Consider the following 16,111-nt stretch of genomic DNA (forward strand, 5'->3'; position numbering starts at 1 on the left):
TACATGCACACACTCACGCCTGGGCTCTCACACCCCCCTACACATACATGCACACACTCGCGCCTGGGCTCTCACACCCCCTACACATACACGCACACACTCACGCCTGGGCTCTCACACCCCCCAACACATACAAACTCACCTGGGCTCATACAGCCCCTCCCCCCACACATACTCACGCCTGGGCTCTCACACCCCCCTACACATACATGCACACACTCGCGCCTGGGCTCTCACCCCCCACTACATATACACACACACACTCACGCCTGGGCTCTCACACCCCCTACACATACACGCACACACTCAGGCCTGGGCTCTCACACCCCCCTACACATACATGCACACACTCGCGCCTGGGCTCTCACACCCCCCTACACATACATGCACACACTCACGCCTGGGCTCTCACACCCCCCAACACATACAAACTCACCTGGGCTCATACATCCCCTCCCCCCACACATACTCACGCCTGGGCTCTCACACCCCCCTACACATACAAACTCACCTGGGCTCATACAGCCCCTCCCCCCACACATACTCACGCCTGGGCTCTCACACCCCCCTACACATACATGCACACACTCGCGCCTGGGCTCTCACCCCCCTACACATACACGCACACACTCACGCCTGGGATCTCACACCCCCTACACATACACGCACACACACGCCTGGGCTCTCACACCCCCCTACACATACATGCACACACTCGCGCCTGGGCTCTCACACCCCCCTACACATACACGCACACACTCGCGCCTGGGCTCTCACACCCCCTACACATACATGCACACACTCACGCCTGGGCTCTCACACCCCCCAACACATACAAACTCACCTGGGCTCATACAGCCCCTCCCCCCACACATACTCATGCCTGGGCTCTCACACCCCCTACACATACATGCACACACTCACGCCTGGGCTCTCACACCCCCCTACACATACATGCACACACTCGCGCCTGGGCTCTCACACCCCCCTACACATACACGCACACACTCGCGCCTGGGCTCTCACACCCCCTACACATACATGCACACACTCACGCCTGGGCTCTCACACCCCCTACACATACATGCACACACTCACGCCTGGGCTCTCACACCCCCCAACACATACAAACTCACCTGGGCTCATACAGCCCCTCCCCCCACACATACTCATGCCTGGGCTCTCACACCCCCCTACACATACATGCACACACTCGCGCCTGGGCTCTCACACCCCCTACACATACACGCACACTTGGACTCATGCAGCCCCTCCCCTTCACAAACACCACGCCTGTGCTCTTACAGCACCCCCCATCCGCTGCACACACACACACATGCCTGGCCTCACACAGGTCTAGGTTCTCACACACACCCTGGCCTCTCTCCTCCTCCTCCCAGCCGCAGACATGGCTTGCCTGGGTCTAAACTTGCCCTTGTCGGGTGCTCGTGCAGCCAGGGTCTCTGTGACCGGAAGTGACGGGGGCTCGCAGTTTTAACACCACTTCCTTCCTCCTGGGAAACGAGAAGTCATCTTCTTTCTCATCCCAGTCTGTACATTTATGGGGTAAAGTCCGTCCCCGGGGCTCGGGCCAAGCATGGCTCTTTCTGGATAGTTCATAAGAATAGAAAACAAACACAGAAACCGGATGTTTCCTCCAGTTTCAGCCGCACTCTCCTCCAAAGTTATAAAGGCGCTCGCTGACCCTTCCTTACACCTGTTGTTGTGCTTCGCTCTCTCCAGAGGCGGCCAGGCCTCTCCTGCAGGAAATAGAGACACAGAAACAGGAATTCTGTCGTCAAGTAGTTTGTTCTGGTTGATTGGCAGATGTAAAGCCTGCTTGGGAGGCGCTCATTGGTGGAACCACTTGAAGCTGCAGTTCGTTTCTTTTGTGGGGTACAGTGAGGGGGTCCCGAGCTGAGCTGTGGAGTGCACGCTTTTAATAAACAATAAAACAATATGTTTACACTAGGTATAATCTGCATATTACTGATATTTATAGATTAGAAGCGCTTTTTATCTTTCTTTTAAATGTGTATGTGCATTTAAGTGGCAGCCATATTATACTGTGTAAAGCGCGGTTAAAATAACGACTTAAACATTCCCAGTGCTTTCGGGTCCTCATAGCACTACAAGTACACAAGTCACTTTTCCCTGCTGCAGATATAATTCCGTGGCCTCTGGTTGCACATGCACGTCTGTAGTGATCACATTACCCAGTAGAGATTTCATAGCATAACATTGTGCATTTCCCACTGATTCGTTTCACGTGTATCCATTTTTCAGTGCGTTATTTTATATCCAGTCACCTGATGGTGTGAAATCAACAAAATTGTTACAGAATATGTTGCTCTTTTTAGGCAGGACTTTGATTCCGCCTCTGCACCTACTGACTCTATCCCAAGGCAGAATCCATGCCTTTTTAATGCACTTCAACCGCTGCACTGACTCCGAGGTGGGCGAGCCAGCAAATTAACAAAGAGAGCCGAGCCAGGGGTCTGGCTCAGATCTTGGAGCCCAAACATGAACCAAGTCCTGATATGTTTGCTGCATAAATCATATAACAAACATCTTGTAAAATACGATATAATTCAAGCGATGTGTGTTTCATGAACATGTGAGGCATTGACGTGAATACATTACATTAAAGTCTGTTAAAGCAAATACAATAGGTTTTTATAAAAACTGGTATTCAGAATTCACATATTTGAAAGTGTGCTTTCATGTACATTAATAAAGAAAAAAGAGTTTTGCTCAAGCAAAACACTTGTCTAAGATCACACAATTTAAGCAGGGAAGCCGCAATTGAGCCCGGTTTTCTATTTTAACTTTGTACAAATCAGCCAGGAAATGAGTATTTGTCTTTCTTTTTGTTCAGTGCTTTGTTTTTACTTCTTTGTGCATTTTTCTGAAATATTATTTAGTGTTAGTGCGACTCAAAAGAATTGGAGCACTTTACACGAGCACCACTTACATTACACAAGGTCACATTCACTGTTTATAGGCATGGGGAGATGAAGTGATTTACACAGAAGCACATGTTGTTGAGCCGGTGCCGAGACCCCGTTCTAAAGTCAGCAGCCCTGTTCCTAATTCTATATCCTAGGTAGAGGGGAGGAGAAAGGCAGAAGCCACATGACGGCTCATCTAATTATGGGAACGAGGTTTCAACAGGACCTCGAGCTGAGCCCGAGCTAGGCTGCCTGGCTCAAGCTTCCAGTGGCTCGCCACCTCTAGAATAGCTCTATAGTGTCTAAAAGTAAAAGCCAATGATTTCAGCATATGGTGTCTTGCGTTCCTTTACCTTCATTAGGGCCCTTTACATTATTTAGGTATTGTGTCAGATTAGCCTGTGATCTGTATTTATTTAACGCAGTACACTATTCATCTTACAGGGTTGCACAATAACGCTGTCTTCTGGTCCTAAAGGGGATTTAGAAAAACAAACACATCTAATCAGTGGTTTAAGGACACTATCTGTGACCAGGAAACCTGGGTTCAAATCCAAGATTTCCTGCATGACTATATTGTGTGATCTTAGACACATCAATTTACTTCATGTGTCTATTTATCTGATAGTGACATTTGAGAGCACTTTCAAGTAATCCAGTTTAAGATGGACTGTGTATCAAAAAACGCGGGTATGTTTTATTAGCCTGGAATGTTTCACCTTCGATAACAGTGATATTGGGCGTGGTGTGGAGGACTCCAGGCAGTTGGTTCACTTTGTTCACTCCTGGTGATGTTAAGAGCAGGGTTCATGAATGTTTTAAAGTTCATGTTTAGAAACTTTTGCTTGAAATAAATGTCAATGGAGTGTTGTGATTAAACTGAGCCACTAATATATGTTTTTTTAAAAGATGTTATTGCTCATGCCAAAAGAGGGTACATGGTATGAGAGTACCAGGGGTGTGGAAATAGAACCCATCGTACAAGCACAGAGGAACCGTGCTGGGTATGCATGAAGAGTTAGTGTGCATTTGTTAAATCTTTCTGTGTAACAAACTGCCCCTCTCCACCCCCCATGCCCAGTTGCCGCTGCTTTACCAATCAGCGTTGGGAAGCCGAGCAACGAAGCCTGTGGCGCTTAGAAGACGGTGCTCCATAGGGGAGATATTGACAGTGTGTGGAAGATAAGCGCCCGTAAACCACTGCCTTGAGTAGTTTCCTCGATGTGGCAAAAACTACTATATACAAACCGAGAGTGCGCGTGTCGGGGTGGATTATGGGGTCAGAGTATCATCCTTGGAGCCGCCTTTAAAACCCTCCACCAAAATATCCCCCCACTTCTGTGCAATAAAACACTCGATCAGACCGGCTCAATCCACCCTGAGTGACACGGAGCTCGCATATCGAAACCAAGAGAGCCCTCGGCCAGACTTACAACAACCAGAGGAAGTGAACCCTTTCCGGAGCAGCAGTGGAACATGGGGTTTTACTAGAAGAAGAGCCCGGTCGAGGAACCTGGTGGAGGGGTTCTCGCACTTAGGGCTGGGGGTTTACGCCCGATAGGACCACTTCTAGGGAATGTTATGTTATGTTATGTTATGTTAAAAAGGGACTTTTATAGCGCAACGGCTACTCCAAAGGAGTGTCCCGGCGCTTTGAGCTCCAGACCAAGGAAAAGAGCAAGAAACATAACAGTAACAGAAAAGGGCCCAAAGGAGGGGATAAATTATCCAGCAAACAACCAGGTTTTCAAGTCTTTCCTGAAAATGTATCAGTACATGACCCATCGCGGGTGACAGCACCGCGAGACCTCTCTGCCAGTTTGAAAGGAGTGTGGGGCGAGACCAGCGCATATGAAGCCGGGCGCCCTCTGCCCACAGCGAGGACAGGCAGCTGCGGCTCTCGGGTACATTTTGTCAGCGTGGGCCGCTATCAGGTAGGCTGAGGTCAGAATATTAAATAGAATATGAATTGAATATTAAGTTGATCATGCTTATACTTTTGTGGAGCGCTCAATATTTTAGCCCAGTCTGACCAGTGCAGAGGTTCGGCCATGTCATGCTCGCAGTTGGCACAGAGAAGACCTATAGGGGTCCCCATGTTGCAGGGCAGCTCTGTGCACCCAACTTATCAGTTTGCCACCAGTCCTATGGTGTAGAGCATGTGGTACACTTCAGGTGGGGTTGGTGCTAGGGGGTGGACAAGAAATAGGACATTACATGTTTGTTTAAGGTGTTCGTCATAAAGGAATTGACCTGGGGGAAGACCCTAGTCTGCCATAAGGGTTTGAAAATCTAGTAGCTTGCTGTCAACAAACAAATACCCCAACGTTGAGAGGCCTTCAGCATGCCCCGGATGGACTTTGCTTGAGCAAAACTGTCGCATCGGGGACCCTCACAGAACACACAGGTGACGGTAGGGTCCAGCAGGCATTTCCTTTATTATTATTACCGCATCTCAGTACAGCGATCTCTGTGCCCTGACCTCTTGCCTCGAGGTCCAGCTCCTGAATGACCCCTGATCCCCTCCCCTGACCGGATGTGGTGTCCGGTGTCCCTGTCCCCAAGCCCTGAGTCCCCAGGGTCCTAGTGCCATCATGTGGGCACGACATCTCCCCCCTTGTTGCGAACAAAAGTTTCTTGCCAATTGTCCCATGGCTCATGGCAGTTGAAAACGTAGAGAAAAAGAGAGAGAGAGAGAGAGAGAGAGAGAGAGAGAGAGAGAGAGGGAGAGAGAGAGAACGAGAGAGAGAAAGAGAGAGAGGGAGAGAGAGAACGAGAGAGAGAAAGAGAGAGAGAGAGAGAGAGAGAGGGAGAGAGCGAGAGAGAGAGAGAGAGAGAGAGGTATATACATCGGAATATGCTGGGAGATGTGTGACAAGATGTTCCCTTCACATCTCTTCGATCAGTCTCTTGGTCTTTTTGCATTCTCTCCTTGGTCGCTGTTCTCCGACATCTGGTGTTGGGTCTTCCCGCGATGTATCTCTGGTCTGTTCATGCTTTGGCGTGTCTTTTTCTTCTTTAGTCTTCACTTCCTTGAAATGGGATCCGTTTCTGGTGATCTGGTGTTGGCCGGCTGCGGCTGTGATCATGGGCCCATTCACTTTCACCACTTTTAGTGGTTCCTTTGCGAACGCGCTGTCCGACTTCCTCACCTGCCGCTGTTTCACAAACACCATGTGCCCTTCCTCTATCTTGTGGTCTCTTGCATGTCTTCTTTGATCCGTGTATTCTTTCATCTTCGCTTTCTGAACCCTTGTCTTTGATGGCGATGTCTTCCTGGTCCGCTTTTTCTCCTTCCTTTATCTGTGGCAGTCGCGTTCTGCTCACTCGCCTTAGTACCAATTCAGCGGTACATCTCCCCGTGGAACTGTGGGGTGTGTTCCGATAGTCCCTAAGTACCTGGCATAAGGCTTGTCCAATCGATATTTATGTTATCTTTGCTCTTTGCACCGCCTTTTTGATGGTCCCCATGAACCGCTCAGCCATCCCGTTAGCTTGCGGCCACAGGGGTGTTATACGTCTGTGATGTATGCCTAGGTATGCCATGAATCTCTTGAATTCTTCACCTGAGAAAGGTGGGTCGTTGTCTGTTTTTAATGTCTGCGGCGAACCCCATGCCGCAAAAATGTTGTCCAACACTGGCAGTGTTGCGTTCGCTGACGTCGATGACACTGGCTTTACAATGGGAAACCTTGAGTATTCATCGATCACAACTAGAAAGTAATTGCCTGTTTCTAGAGGCCCGTAGAAGTCTGCTGCCAGCTCTGTCCACCCCGCTTTTGGTAGTGGAGACATTTTCAGTGGTTCCGGTTTTGAAGGTCCCCAAGACACATCGTCGCGTACGGGAGCAAGAGTCTGACAGACGTTGAGAAAGGATACTCACAACCTGAAAAGGAGAGCCTGGCAGTAGTGTGGGCCTGTGAACACTACCACATGTTCGTATACGGAAAGCCGTTCATGATCATAACGGATCATCAGGCCTTGATCGCAATATATGGCAACCCGAATGCAAAGATACCGCCAAGAATAGAAAGATGGGGAATCAGGCTCATGGACTACAATTTTAAAATCATCCACAAGCCAGGGAAAGAACAAAACCCAGCAGACTACGTGTCAAGGCACCCCCTACCACAAAACTCGCAAGCGACCACAATGGCAGAAGAGTACCTAAACTTTGCACTGAAACTCAGTACACCTGCGACAATAACAGTAAGTGAACTGGAACAAACAACGAAACAGGACGACACCATGCAAGAGGCAATGAGGATCAACAAGGCTCAACGATGGAGACATGTGAATAGTAACATATGCGTAGGTAAAGGAGTAGACAAAGAAGAACTGCTGGCATTCAAAAGAATAAACGAGGAATTGTCACAATGTGAAAACGGAACAATAATGAGAGGCACTAGGATAGTGATGCCCCAAACGCTGAGAAGAAGGACAGTGAAATTGGCGCACGAGTCACACCGGGGCATGGTGGCCACCAAAAAGATGCTGCGGGAAAAGGTGTGGTTCCCGGGACTTGACAGCATGGTGGAAGAAATGGTGAAAAAATGCCATGAATGTCAAATAATAGGGCCACCATCCCACCTTCGTTGCATCGGGGACCCTCACAGAACACACAGGTGACGGTAGGGTCCAGCAGGCATTTCCTTTATTATTATTACCGCATCTCAGTACAGCGATCTCTGTGCCCTGACCTCTTGCCTCGAGGTCCAGCTCCTGAATGACCCCTGATCCCCTCCCCTGACCGGATGTGGTGTCCGGTGTCCCTGTCCCCAAGCCCTGAGTCCCCAGGGTCCTAGTGCCATCATGTGGGCACGACAAAAACCATCCTGTGCGTGTGTGGAGGCCTAGCAAAGCTATTGCAGGAGTGTAGTGAGATACAGGTTCTAGTGGGGTAACAGAAAGCCAGGTGGAATAACCCTGGGTGGAGTTGGGTAGTATGGTCAGTAATAAGCAATCAGTAGGGCAGTAAGCGCTCCTCAAAGTCTTTACGGGTAAACCTTCCTTATGCAGGAGGTGGCCAGACAGCCAGCGAGCCACCCATTGAAGCTGTGCAGCTAAATAATGGCATTTAAAGTCCGCTGGGCTAATCCACCCCCTGTAATAGGTGGCTTTAGAGTAAAAAAAGCTACATGATGGCACCGGGTCCCCAAATCAGAAGCAACTGCTTGTGCAGTGGTGTGATGTGCCTGTGTGCACAGAATGCTGAGACTTGTGTCTGCTTGTGCAGTCGTGTGATGTGCCTGTGTGCACAGAATGCTGAGACTTGTGTCTGCTTGTGCAGTTGTGTGATGTGCCTGTGTGCACAGACTGCTGAGAATTGTGTCTGCTTGTGCAGTTGTGTGATGTGCCTGTGTGTACAGACTGCTGAGAATTGTGTCTGCTTGTGCAGTGGTGTGATGCGCCTGTGTGCACAGACTGCTGAGACTTGTGTCTGCTTGTGCAGTGGTGTGATGTGCCTGTGTGCACAGACTGCTGAAACTCGTGCATTCTTGTGCAGTGGTGTGATGTGCTACGCCTGTGTGCACAGACTGCTGAGACTCGTGTCTGCTTGTGCAGTGGTGTGATGTGATGTGCCTGTGTGCCCAGACTGCTCAGGCTCACGTCTGCTTGTGCAGTGGTGTGATGTGATGTGCATGCATGACCAGACTGCTGAGACTCGTGTTTGATTGTTTAGTGGTGTGATGTGCCTCTGTGCACAGACTGCTGAGACTCGTGTCTGCTTGTGCAGTGGTATGATGTGATGTGCCTGTGTGCACAGACTGCTGAGACTCGTGTTTGATTGTGCAGTGGTGTGATGTGCCTCTGTGCACAGACTTCTGAGACTCGTGTCTGCTTGTGCAGTGGTGTGATGTGATGTGATGTGCCTGTGTGCACAGACTGCTCAGGTTCGTGTCTGCTTGTGCAGTGGTGGGATGTGATGTTATGTGCCTGTGTGCACAGACTGCTGAGGCTCGTGTATGCTTGTGCAGTGGTGTGAGGCCCCTCTGTGGTCTTTTTCACTTCCCATTTCATGTGTGCATCATTCTAGTGCTTCCTGCTAGAGTTGTATTTCCTCTTTACTTCTCATGTATTTTGACATCCCCTCCCAGACAGCTCAGTTGCTGCCTCGCCCCAGAAGCTTCAATGGCGGTGCTCTGTCTCTTCCTGCTGCTCCTCGCAGACTTTGGTAAGGAGAGTTCAGCTTCTTTGAAATCCTCTGTGTAATCTGCTTTCCTGTTTCTGGCGGTATCTCAGGGGGCTGGCGGTAGTTCTTCTGTTCTGTTTCTGTTGGTGATGGATTTACTAGTCCTGTACCACAGCTAGGTGTGTGGGTATTGAGGTTGTTTTTTTTTTACGTTCTAGGGCTCTGGGTCCTGCTGGTAGTTTTCCTGTTCCTATGGCTGCTGGTTGTGGGCAGTGGTACAAGTTCTGTTTCTATGCTGAGGTCTGTGGGTGCTGATGATACATCTGTTTCTGTGGTTGATGGTGATGGGTAGTTCTTTTGTTTCTGGGGCAGTTGCTGTGGGTGCTGGGGTAAGGTTTGTTTCTGGGGCTGCTAGCTCTGAATACTGTGCTATTCGTTTCCTGTTGGGCACTGATGGTAGTTCTTCTGTTTGAGTGGCTGATGACTATGTGTGCTGGTGCTGGGTCTTTTCTTTCTGTGTCTGATGGTTGTGGGCATTGGCGCCACCTCTGTTTCTGTGTCTGATGGCTGTGGGCATTGGCGCCACCTCTGTTTCTGTGTCTGATGGCTGTGGGCATTGGCGCCACCTCTGTTTCTGTAGCTGATGGCTGTGCACATTGGCGCCACCTCTGTTTCTGTGTCTGATGGCTGTGGGCATTAGTGCCTCCTCTGTTTCTGTGTGTGATGGCTGTGGGCATTGGCGCCACCTCTGTTTCTGTGTCTGATGGCTGTGGGCATTGGCCCCACCTCTGTTTCTGTGTCTGCTAGCTGTGCGCATTAGTGCCACCTCTGTTTCTGTTTCTGATGGCTGTGGGCATTGGCGCCACCTCTGTTTCGTTGTCTGCTAGCTGTGCGCATTAGTGCCACCTCTGTTTCTGTTTCTGATGGCTGTGGGCATTGGTGCCACCTCTGTTTCTGTGTCTGATGGCTGTGGACATTGGCGCCACCTCTGTTTCTGTGTCCGATGGCTGTGGACATTGGCATCACCTCTGTTTCTGTGACTGATGGCTGTGGGCATTGGCATCACCTCTGTTTCTGTGTCTGATGGCTGTGGACATTGGCGCCACCTCTGTTTCTGTGTCTGATGGCTGTGGGCATTGGCACCACCTCTGTTTCTGTGGCTCATGTCTGCAGGCATTGGCATCACCTCTGTTTCTGTGACTGATGGCTGTGGGCATTGGCATCACCTCTGTTTCTGTGACTGATGGCTGTGGGCATTGGCTCCACCTCTGTTTCTGTGTCCGATGGCTGTGGGCATTGGCGCCACCTCTGTTTCTGTGTCTGATGGCTGTGGGCATTGTCATCACCTCTGTTTCTGTGACTGATGGCTGCAGGCATTGGTACCGTCTTTGTTCCTGTAGCTGATGGCTGTGTGCATTGGTGCCATTTCTGTTTCTGTGTCTGATGGCTGTGGGTATTGGTGCCACCTCTCTTGCTGTGGCTGATGGCTGCAGGCATTGGCGCCTCCTCTCTTTCTGTGGCTGATTGTTGTGAGCATTGGTGCCAGCTCTGTTTCTGTGGCTGATGGCTGTGGGCATTGGCTCCACCTGTTTCTGTGGCTGATGGCTGTGGGCATTGGCACCATCTCTTTTTCTATGGCTGATGGCTGCAGCCCTTCGTGCCAGCTCTGTTTCTATGACTGATGGCTGTGGCATTAGCACCATCTCTCTTTCAATGTCTGATGGCTCTGGGCATTGGCGCCACCTCTGTTTCTGTGTCTGATGGCTGTGGTCAATGGCGCCACCTCTGTTTCTGTGGCTGATGGCTGCAGGCATTGGCGCCGCCTCTGTTTCTGTGGCTAATGGCTGTGGGCATTGCCACCACCAGTGGAGAGGTGTGGTGCAGTGGCCAGTAGGGCTGACTGCGGAGCACAGGGTTCACGGTTCGATCCTGGCTCCAGCGGCTGCTCAGCTCAGCACCATGTGACCCTGGGCAATAGCTCACTTAATTTCCACGACGGCCCCCAGTGCCTGAGACCCGTATGGGTGAGTAGTTCGTACTTTACAAATATGGATTTACATTTACCTCTGTTTCGTGGCTGATGGCTGTGGGTATTAGCACCAGCTCTTTTTCTGTGGCTGGTGGCTGTGGGCACTGGTGGGAGGTCTGAAGCTGCTGCTAATGACTGTGGAAGCTCATATTGTTTTTTCACTTTTAATAGCTGAGGTCCACTTTTGCTTTGTCGACTCTCTTTGTGGTCTTCTGCTTCTGTGCCTGGTGGTTATTGTTGCGTGTACTGTTTCTACTGTTTCTGTGGCTGATAGTTGTGGGTGCTGGTGATAGTTCTGTAGTTTCCGCGGGTGCTGATGGCAGGCACTGTCCCAGCTCTTCTGGTACTGTGTCTTGAAAGAGATGGCAGCGTTAGGGCTAATCTTGCTTCTGAGCTGAGGTCTTCAGGCTCTGTTGCTGCTTCTGCTTCTCTGATGCCAATCCATCTCTTTTTTTGCTGGTGGCTCTAGGCACTGGTGGTGGTAATTCAGTTTCTGGGATGACAGTTTTGGGTGTGGGTGCTAGTTCTTCTGTTTCTGCCGATGATAACGGTGCGTTCTTGCTTGGATAAAGCTCCTCCCATGGCAAGGAAAGTTGCATCATTCTGCCACTGTTTGATGTTTTTTTTTCTTCCCCTCAAATTTCTCCACCTCTGTCCCCTTCCCCTCCCCAGGTACACTTGATAATCCATGAAACTGGTGCTGGTGGTCATCATTTTGTAATATTGATCAGGAGACACCAGGTTCTGCTTTCCAAAGGGTGAAACCACACTGTTCCCCCAGAAATATTGAAAGGTGAAGACTGCGGGCCCACAGCCAGCTGTGGGGAGAATCACAATGATTTGCAGCTGTTTATAACTTGGTCAGAGTGATGATTCTAGCTCCTTGTGTCCATGTGAGTGGCTCCTGATGTTCCCTTGATGGTCATCACATTCCCAGGGGTCAGGAGGTTTGCTTGAGCTCTCTGCACCTCTCCAGTAGCTCTCCCTGTTCCCACCACGTCTCATGTGGCTAAGCATTTGCCACCCGTTCCTCCTTGTCTTGGGCAGTTCGGCCCAGACAATAACTGCTCGCCTGAAAGTAGATGAGAACAACACGTTTGGATTGGCACCTGGCATCGCAGCTCGAAGGCTCTGTCTTATTTCATGGGCATCGCAGGGGTAATCTCATCCATGCTGTATCCAGTTGTTGGAATACTTCTTCTTATCGTATTCAAGGTTGGATTCTAATGTACTAATGAATAACTTACTCTGTGTTCTCATGCCTTTCCTCTCTCGTAGCCGTGCTCCCACACTAGAGAGCGCTGAGCTCGAACAAGACGACCTTGAGGGTGTGATAACATATACCCATTCTGCAGGTGGTAGCTCATCCTTCTGTACCTCTCTTGTTCACCAGTGCCTGAGTTCGTAAATTCCAGCCTGGGCGGGTCTTTAGTGCGTTGGAAATGCATTTTATGTTTTGCTAGCAGCCCGCCCCAGCGTTGCCTGGAGCAGAAAGGGGCTTTGGACAGCATTTGAGGCTTGCGTGCACTCCCGCCCCGGCCCCCGCCTGCTACGACATTGTCTGTGTTCCGGACCCTGTGCCTTACCTCAGCCGCCGTTGATCAGGGCCAACCTCCCGCCCCCCACCCCCTCCCGCCCCGGCCCAGCCCTCTCCCGGGCCGGCCCGGCCCCCTCTCGCCCCGGCCCAGCCCCCTCCCGCCCATGTCCCGGAGAGCCTGATCCTTACCTCAGCCGCCGGTCCCGATCCTGGCGCCCCGCCCACACAGGCCGCCACTTCGCCCAGCAGCAAGCAGGGCAGCGGCAGTCCTCCCAGCAGGTCACGATCTTCGTCGCCATTTCAGGAAGTGTTCAGGAAGTGTTGGGAGCGCAAATGATGTCATCACGCAGACGTCGCGGCCGGCGCTACTTGCAAGGGACTACTTTATTTTTATTTCTAAATTTTTTAAACAACGTATATTTTTTATTTTTAATAGCGTATGTCCTTCTGCTTGCCCTGAGGTTTTCAAAGATGTCTTGGGTGTTTTGATTGGTGGTGTACTTTTTGAGTTTACCTGTCTCAAAGGACACAGTTCTCTCTTTATAATAGTAGTATAGATGAAATGTTCTGAGGTCAGTCTCTCGGCAGCCATCTCATGAGGCAGGTCAAACTGGGCTTCTCTGCAGCGCTTTACTAATAAAATTACTTGGTTTGTATTCTCTACTGTCTTCCAGACTCTTCATTTTTTGGAAGGCAGAGAGGTGGTCGCGAGCGACCCGGGTGGCTCGATTCGGGTCACTTCCTTCAGTGTTATAATCAGAATGCAAAAAAGTGATGGGTGGAATGCTTGAATCAAACTCGCCCACTGGTAATCATTTGGGGTCACATCCCATTTTGACATTATTTTGCCCACTGTGCAACCTCAGATTAAAACCAGCCATATGCAAATAATCCCTGGTCCTCCTCCAATAGGAACTGTACAGCAGGAACTTTCAAACCAGGTCATGTTTGTATTAGAAGACAAGCATCCTATTACCAGTTTCAGCCTCTTTGGTCCTTTCCGGTTGGCCCAGGTTGGTTTCAGTGCCAAAGGAGACATGGGTTGTGTCTGGGCATGCCAGTTGCCTTAGGGCATCACAGTGAAGAACACTAAAAAGTGACGTAGAGAAGGCTGAACTTAACCTCACCAGCTGGTGATTTCTCAGGGCTGCATCACAGTGAATGGTTGTTTTACCCACCACACCTACTCAAAACAGACACAGCCATGAGCAGATCAGCCTCAGCCCTGCTCCAGTAGCCCAGCCTAAACTGCCACTAGCCCCAACAAGGGCTAAACCAGTCTGGAGTTGGTTGTGGCCCCTTCTCGAGCACCATCTTTTGGCTGTTCAAGCAAACCTGTTCCCATGAGGATCAGGATCGCACCCGAGTTGCATAATGATGGCCTTGGGGCGTGGTGGGTGAAAAACGATGAACCTGAAGGCAGCCATGAGCGATTGTCAGTGGCTGAGAGTATTTCAAGCATTCATCCATCACTCTGTTGGTTATTGCAGCCGACACCTGTAAGAAGCTGGCTCTGTATGTACTATACCAAAGTGAGGTATAGTGTGCACAGAGTCCAGTAGAACCCCAAAGGTAGGCAGAGGTAAAGGTAGATAGCACTTCACTCTCTATTTGTGGTAGTGTGGGTGAGCAGTAAGGCTTTATCAGAGGGTAGTGTTAAGCATTTGTTGTACACACTCAATCCGCAAATGAATTCACACACTCAAAGACTGACCAATTGTTTTTGTATAAAAATATTATTTTAGGTATTTTATTTCTAGAACCAAGTAAGCCTGGCACAGGTGAGCAATAAGTACTTTACAGTTACAATTGCTGAATGTTATACAGTTGTATTGCAATTGTAAATGTACTTTGGTTTGACTTACAGTATTGTTTCAGAGAAATGCAATCACTTGTAAATATAGTACATAGACTTCAATGGGATTTTTAGTAAAATAGCAGGAAAGTTCCTTTTGGATTACTTTTCTTAGTCAGTGCTGTCTGCCTGGATGCAGCACTGGGACATTTCCTGTAAACAGGTGAGTAAAAGCATTTTTGTTAAATTGTACAATTTTAAAGAAATTCTTTAGATTTCAAAACTCCACACACAAACTTTTTCAGGAAAAAGAGTCAATGTTATCCTCTGGAGGAAAATATGGTATTGTTCTTTAGTTAAGAACTTGTTAGTGGGAGTTAAGGTCCTGGATTAGACTCAGGGGTACCCCAGGGTCAAGGATGCATTCTTGTTACACCCTCAGCGGCACTAGGGCGGCCGGGTGCAGGGTGTTGAGGCCCAATGTTATCCAATGGGGTATAGGGGGCCTCCGGTTGGTGGCTGCTGGCAAGCGGCCAGGCCACTGGGTTGTGGAAGCAAAGCTCCTGGACTTTAGCTCAGGGCAAATGGGAAAATAAATTAGCACCAAAGGTGCACCCTCAGCGGCACTGGGGCGGCCAGGTACAGAGTGCTGTTTCAATGTCAGATGCCCTGTTGTTTCCAATAGAGAACCTCCGGATGGCAAAAGCACTGCAGGCAGGGAGACAAAGGACTTCTGGGTGCGACCACCACTTCAAGAGGTAAGTTGGCAAGTTACGGGTTGGTTAGGCACCTCTGGTTTGGGCACACAAGGCTGTGGGGCGTCGGGTGCAGGGGTGCCTTTTTGGGTTGGATCTTCTTACCAGCTCCTGGTCGCAGTTAGGGGGGGCTTCTGGATTTAGACTGCAGGAGGCTGGAGGCTTGAGGCAGGTCAGGCGTCGCCGGATCTCGGTTCAGGATCGCTGGGGTGACCTCCTAGAGTGTTTGCCCACTTGAGGTTGGCCGTGGACGGCGGGTGCAGAGTGGGGCGGATTTACGGTTTCCGGCTGCTGTCAGAGGTTGCAGTTGAACAAATCCGGTGTTCACGGGAGAAGCAGTCTTTGGAAGTGAAGGCAGGCAGGACCTCCAGGGTTTTTGAGGTTGCTGGCACAAAGGGATTTAACAGGAGCAGTTTCGAGGGGGAGACAGGCCGGTAGGGCAGGGGCCAAGTCAGTAGGCGTCTTCCTCTTGTTAGCTGCTAAACAGCTGTTCAGTCCTTCTTCTTCTTTTCTTCAGGTTTCTTGTCTGGATCTGAGGAAGCAAGGTTCTGGGGTGCCCCTAAATACTACGGGCCCGATTCACTGAACTGACTTAAGACAAAATCCTAAACTTGCTACCATTTTCGTATTCACAGAAGGCACTTTCTCATTTCGATATTCACAGAAGTTAGGAGTCCTAACTTTAGAACTCCTAAATGCCTTCTGTGAATACCGAAAGTTTTAAAATTAGGATTTTTCTCAGTTTAGTAGTAGTAAAGTTAGGACTCCTAACTTTAGGACTCCTAAATGCCTTCTGTGAATACCGAAAGTCTTAAAATTAGGATTTTTTCTCAATTCAGTAGTAGTAAAGTTAGGACTCCTAAATGCCTTCTGTGAATACCGAAAGTTTTAAAATTAGGATTTTTCTTAGT

At 49.7% G+C, this 16,111-nt stretch overlaps 1 protein-coding gene across 2 annotated transcripts in view; it reads left to right on the plus strand.

Moving 5' to 3' along the window:
- The first annotated feature begins 9,050 nt into the window (after positions 1–9,050).
- Positions 9,051–16,111, plus strand: part of LOC147700450 (pregnancy-specific beta-1-glycoprotein 7-like) — a 225,266-nt gene continuing 218,205 nt past the window's right edge. Inside the window, exon 1 of one of the 2 annotated variants that reach the window (XM_086935863.1) lies at positions 9,051–9,126. In XM_086935863.1, the coding sequence (XP_086791989.1) occupies positions 9,084–9,126 (43 nt within the window). In that variant the 5' untranslated portion in view covers positions 9,051–9,083. The remainder of the gene's footprint in view (positions 9,127–16,111) is intronic. The other variant, XM_086935864.1, reaches the window with a different exon arrangement.

The sequence above is a fragment of the Lissotriton vulgaris genome, chromosome 8 (assembly GCF_964263255.1).
Source record: "Lissotriton vulgaris chromosome 8, aLisVul1.2, whole genome shotgun sequence".
Taxonomy (NCBI): domain Eukaryota; kingdom Metazoa; phylum Chordata; class Amphibia; order Caudata; family Salamandridae; genus Lissotriton; species Lissotriton vulgaris.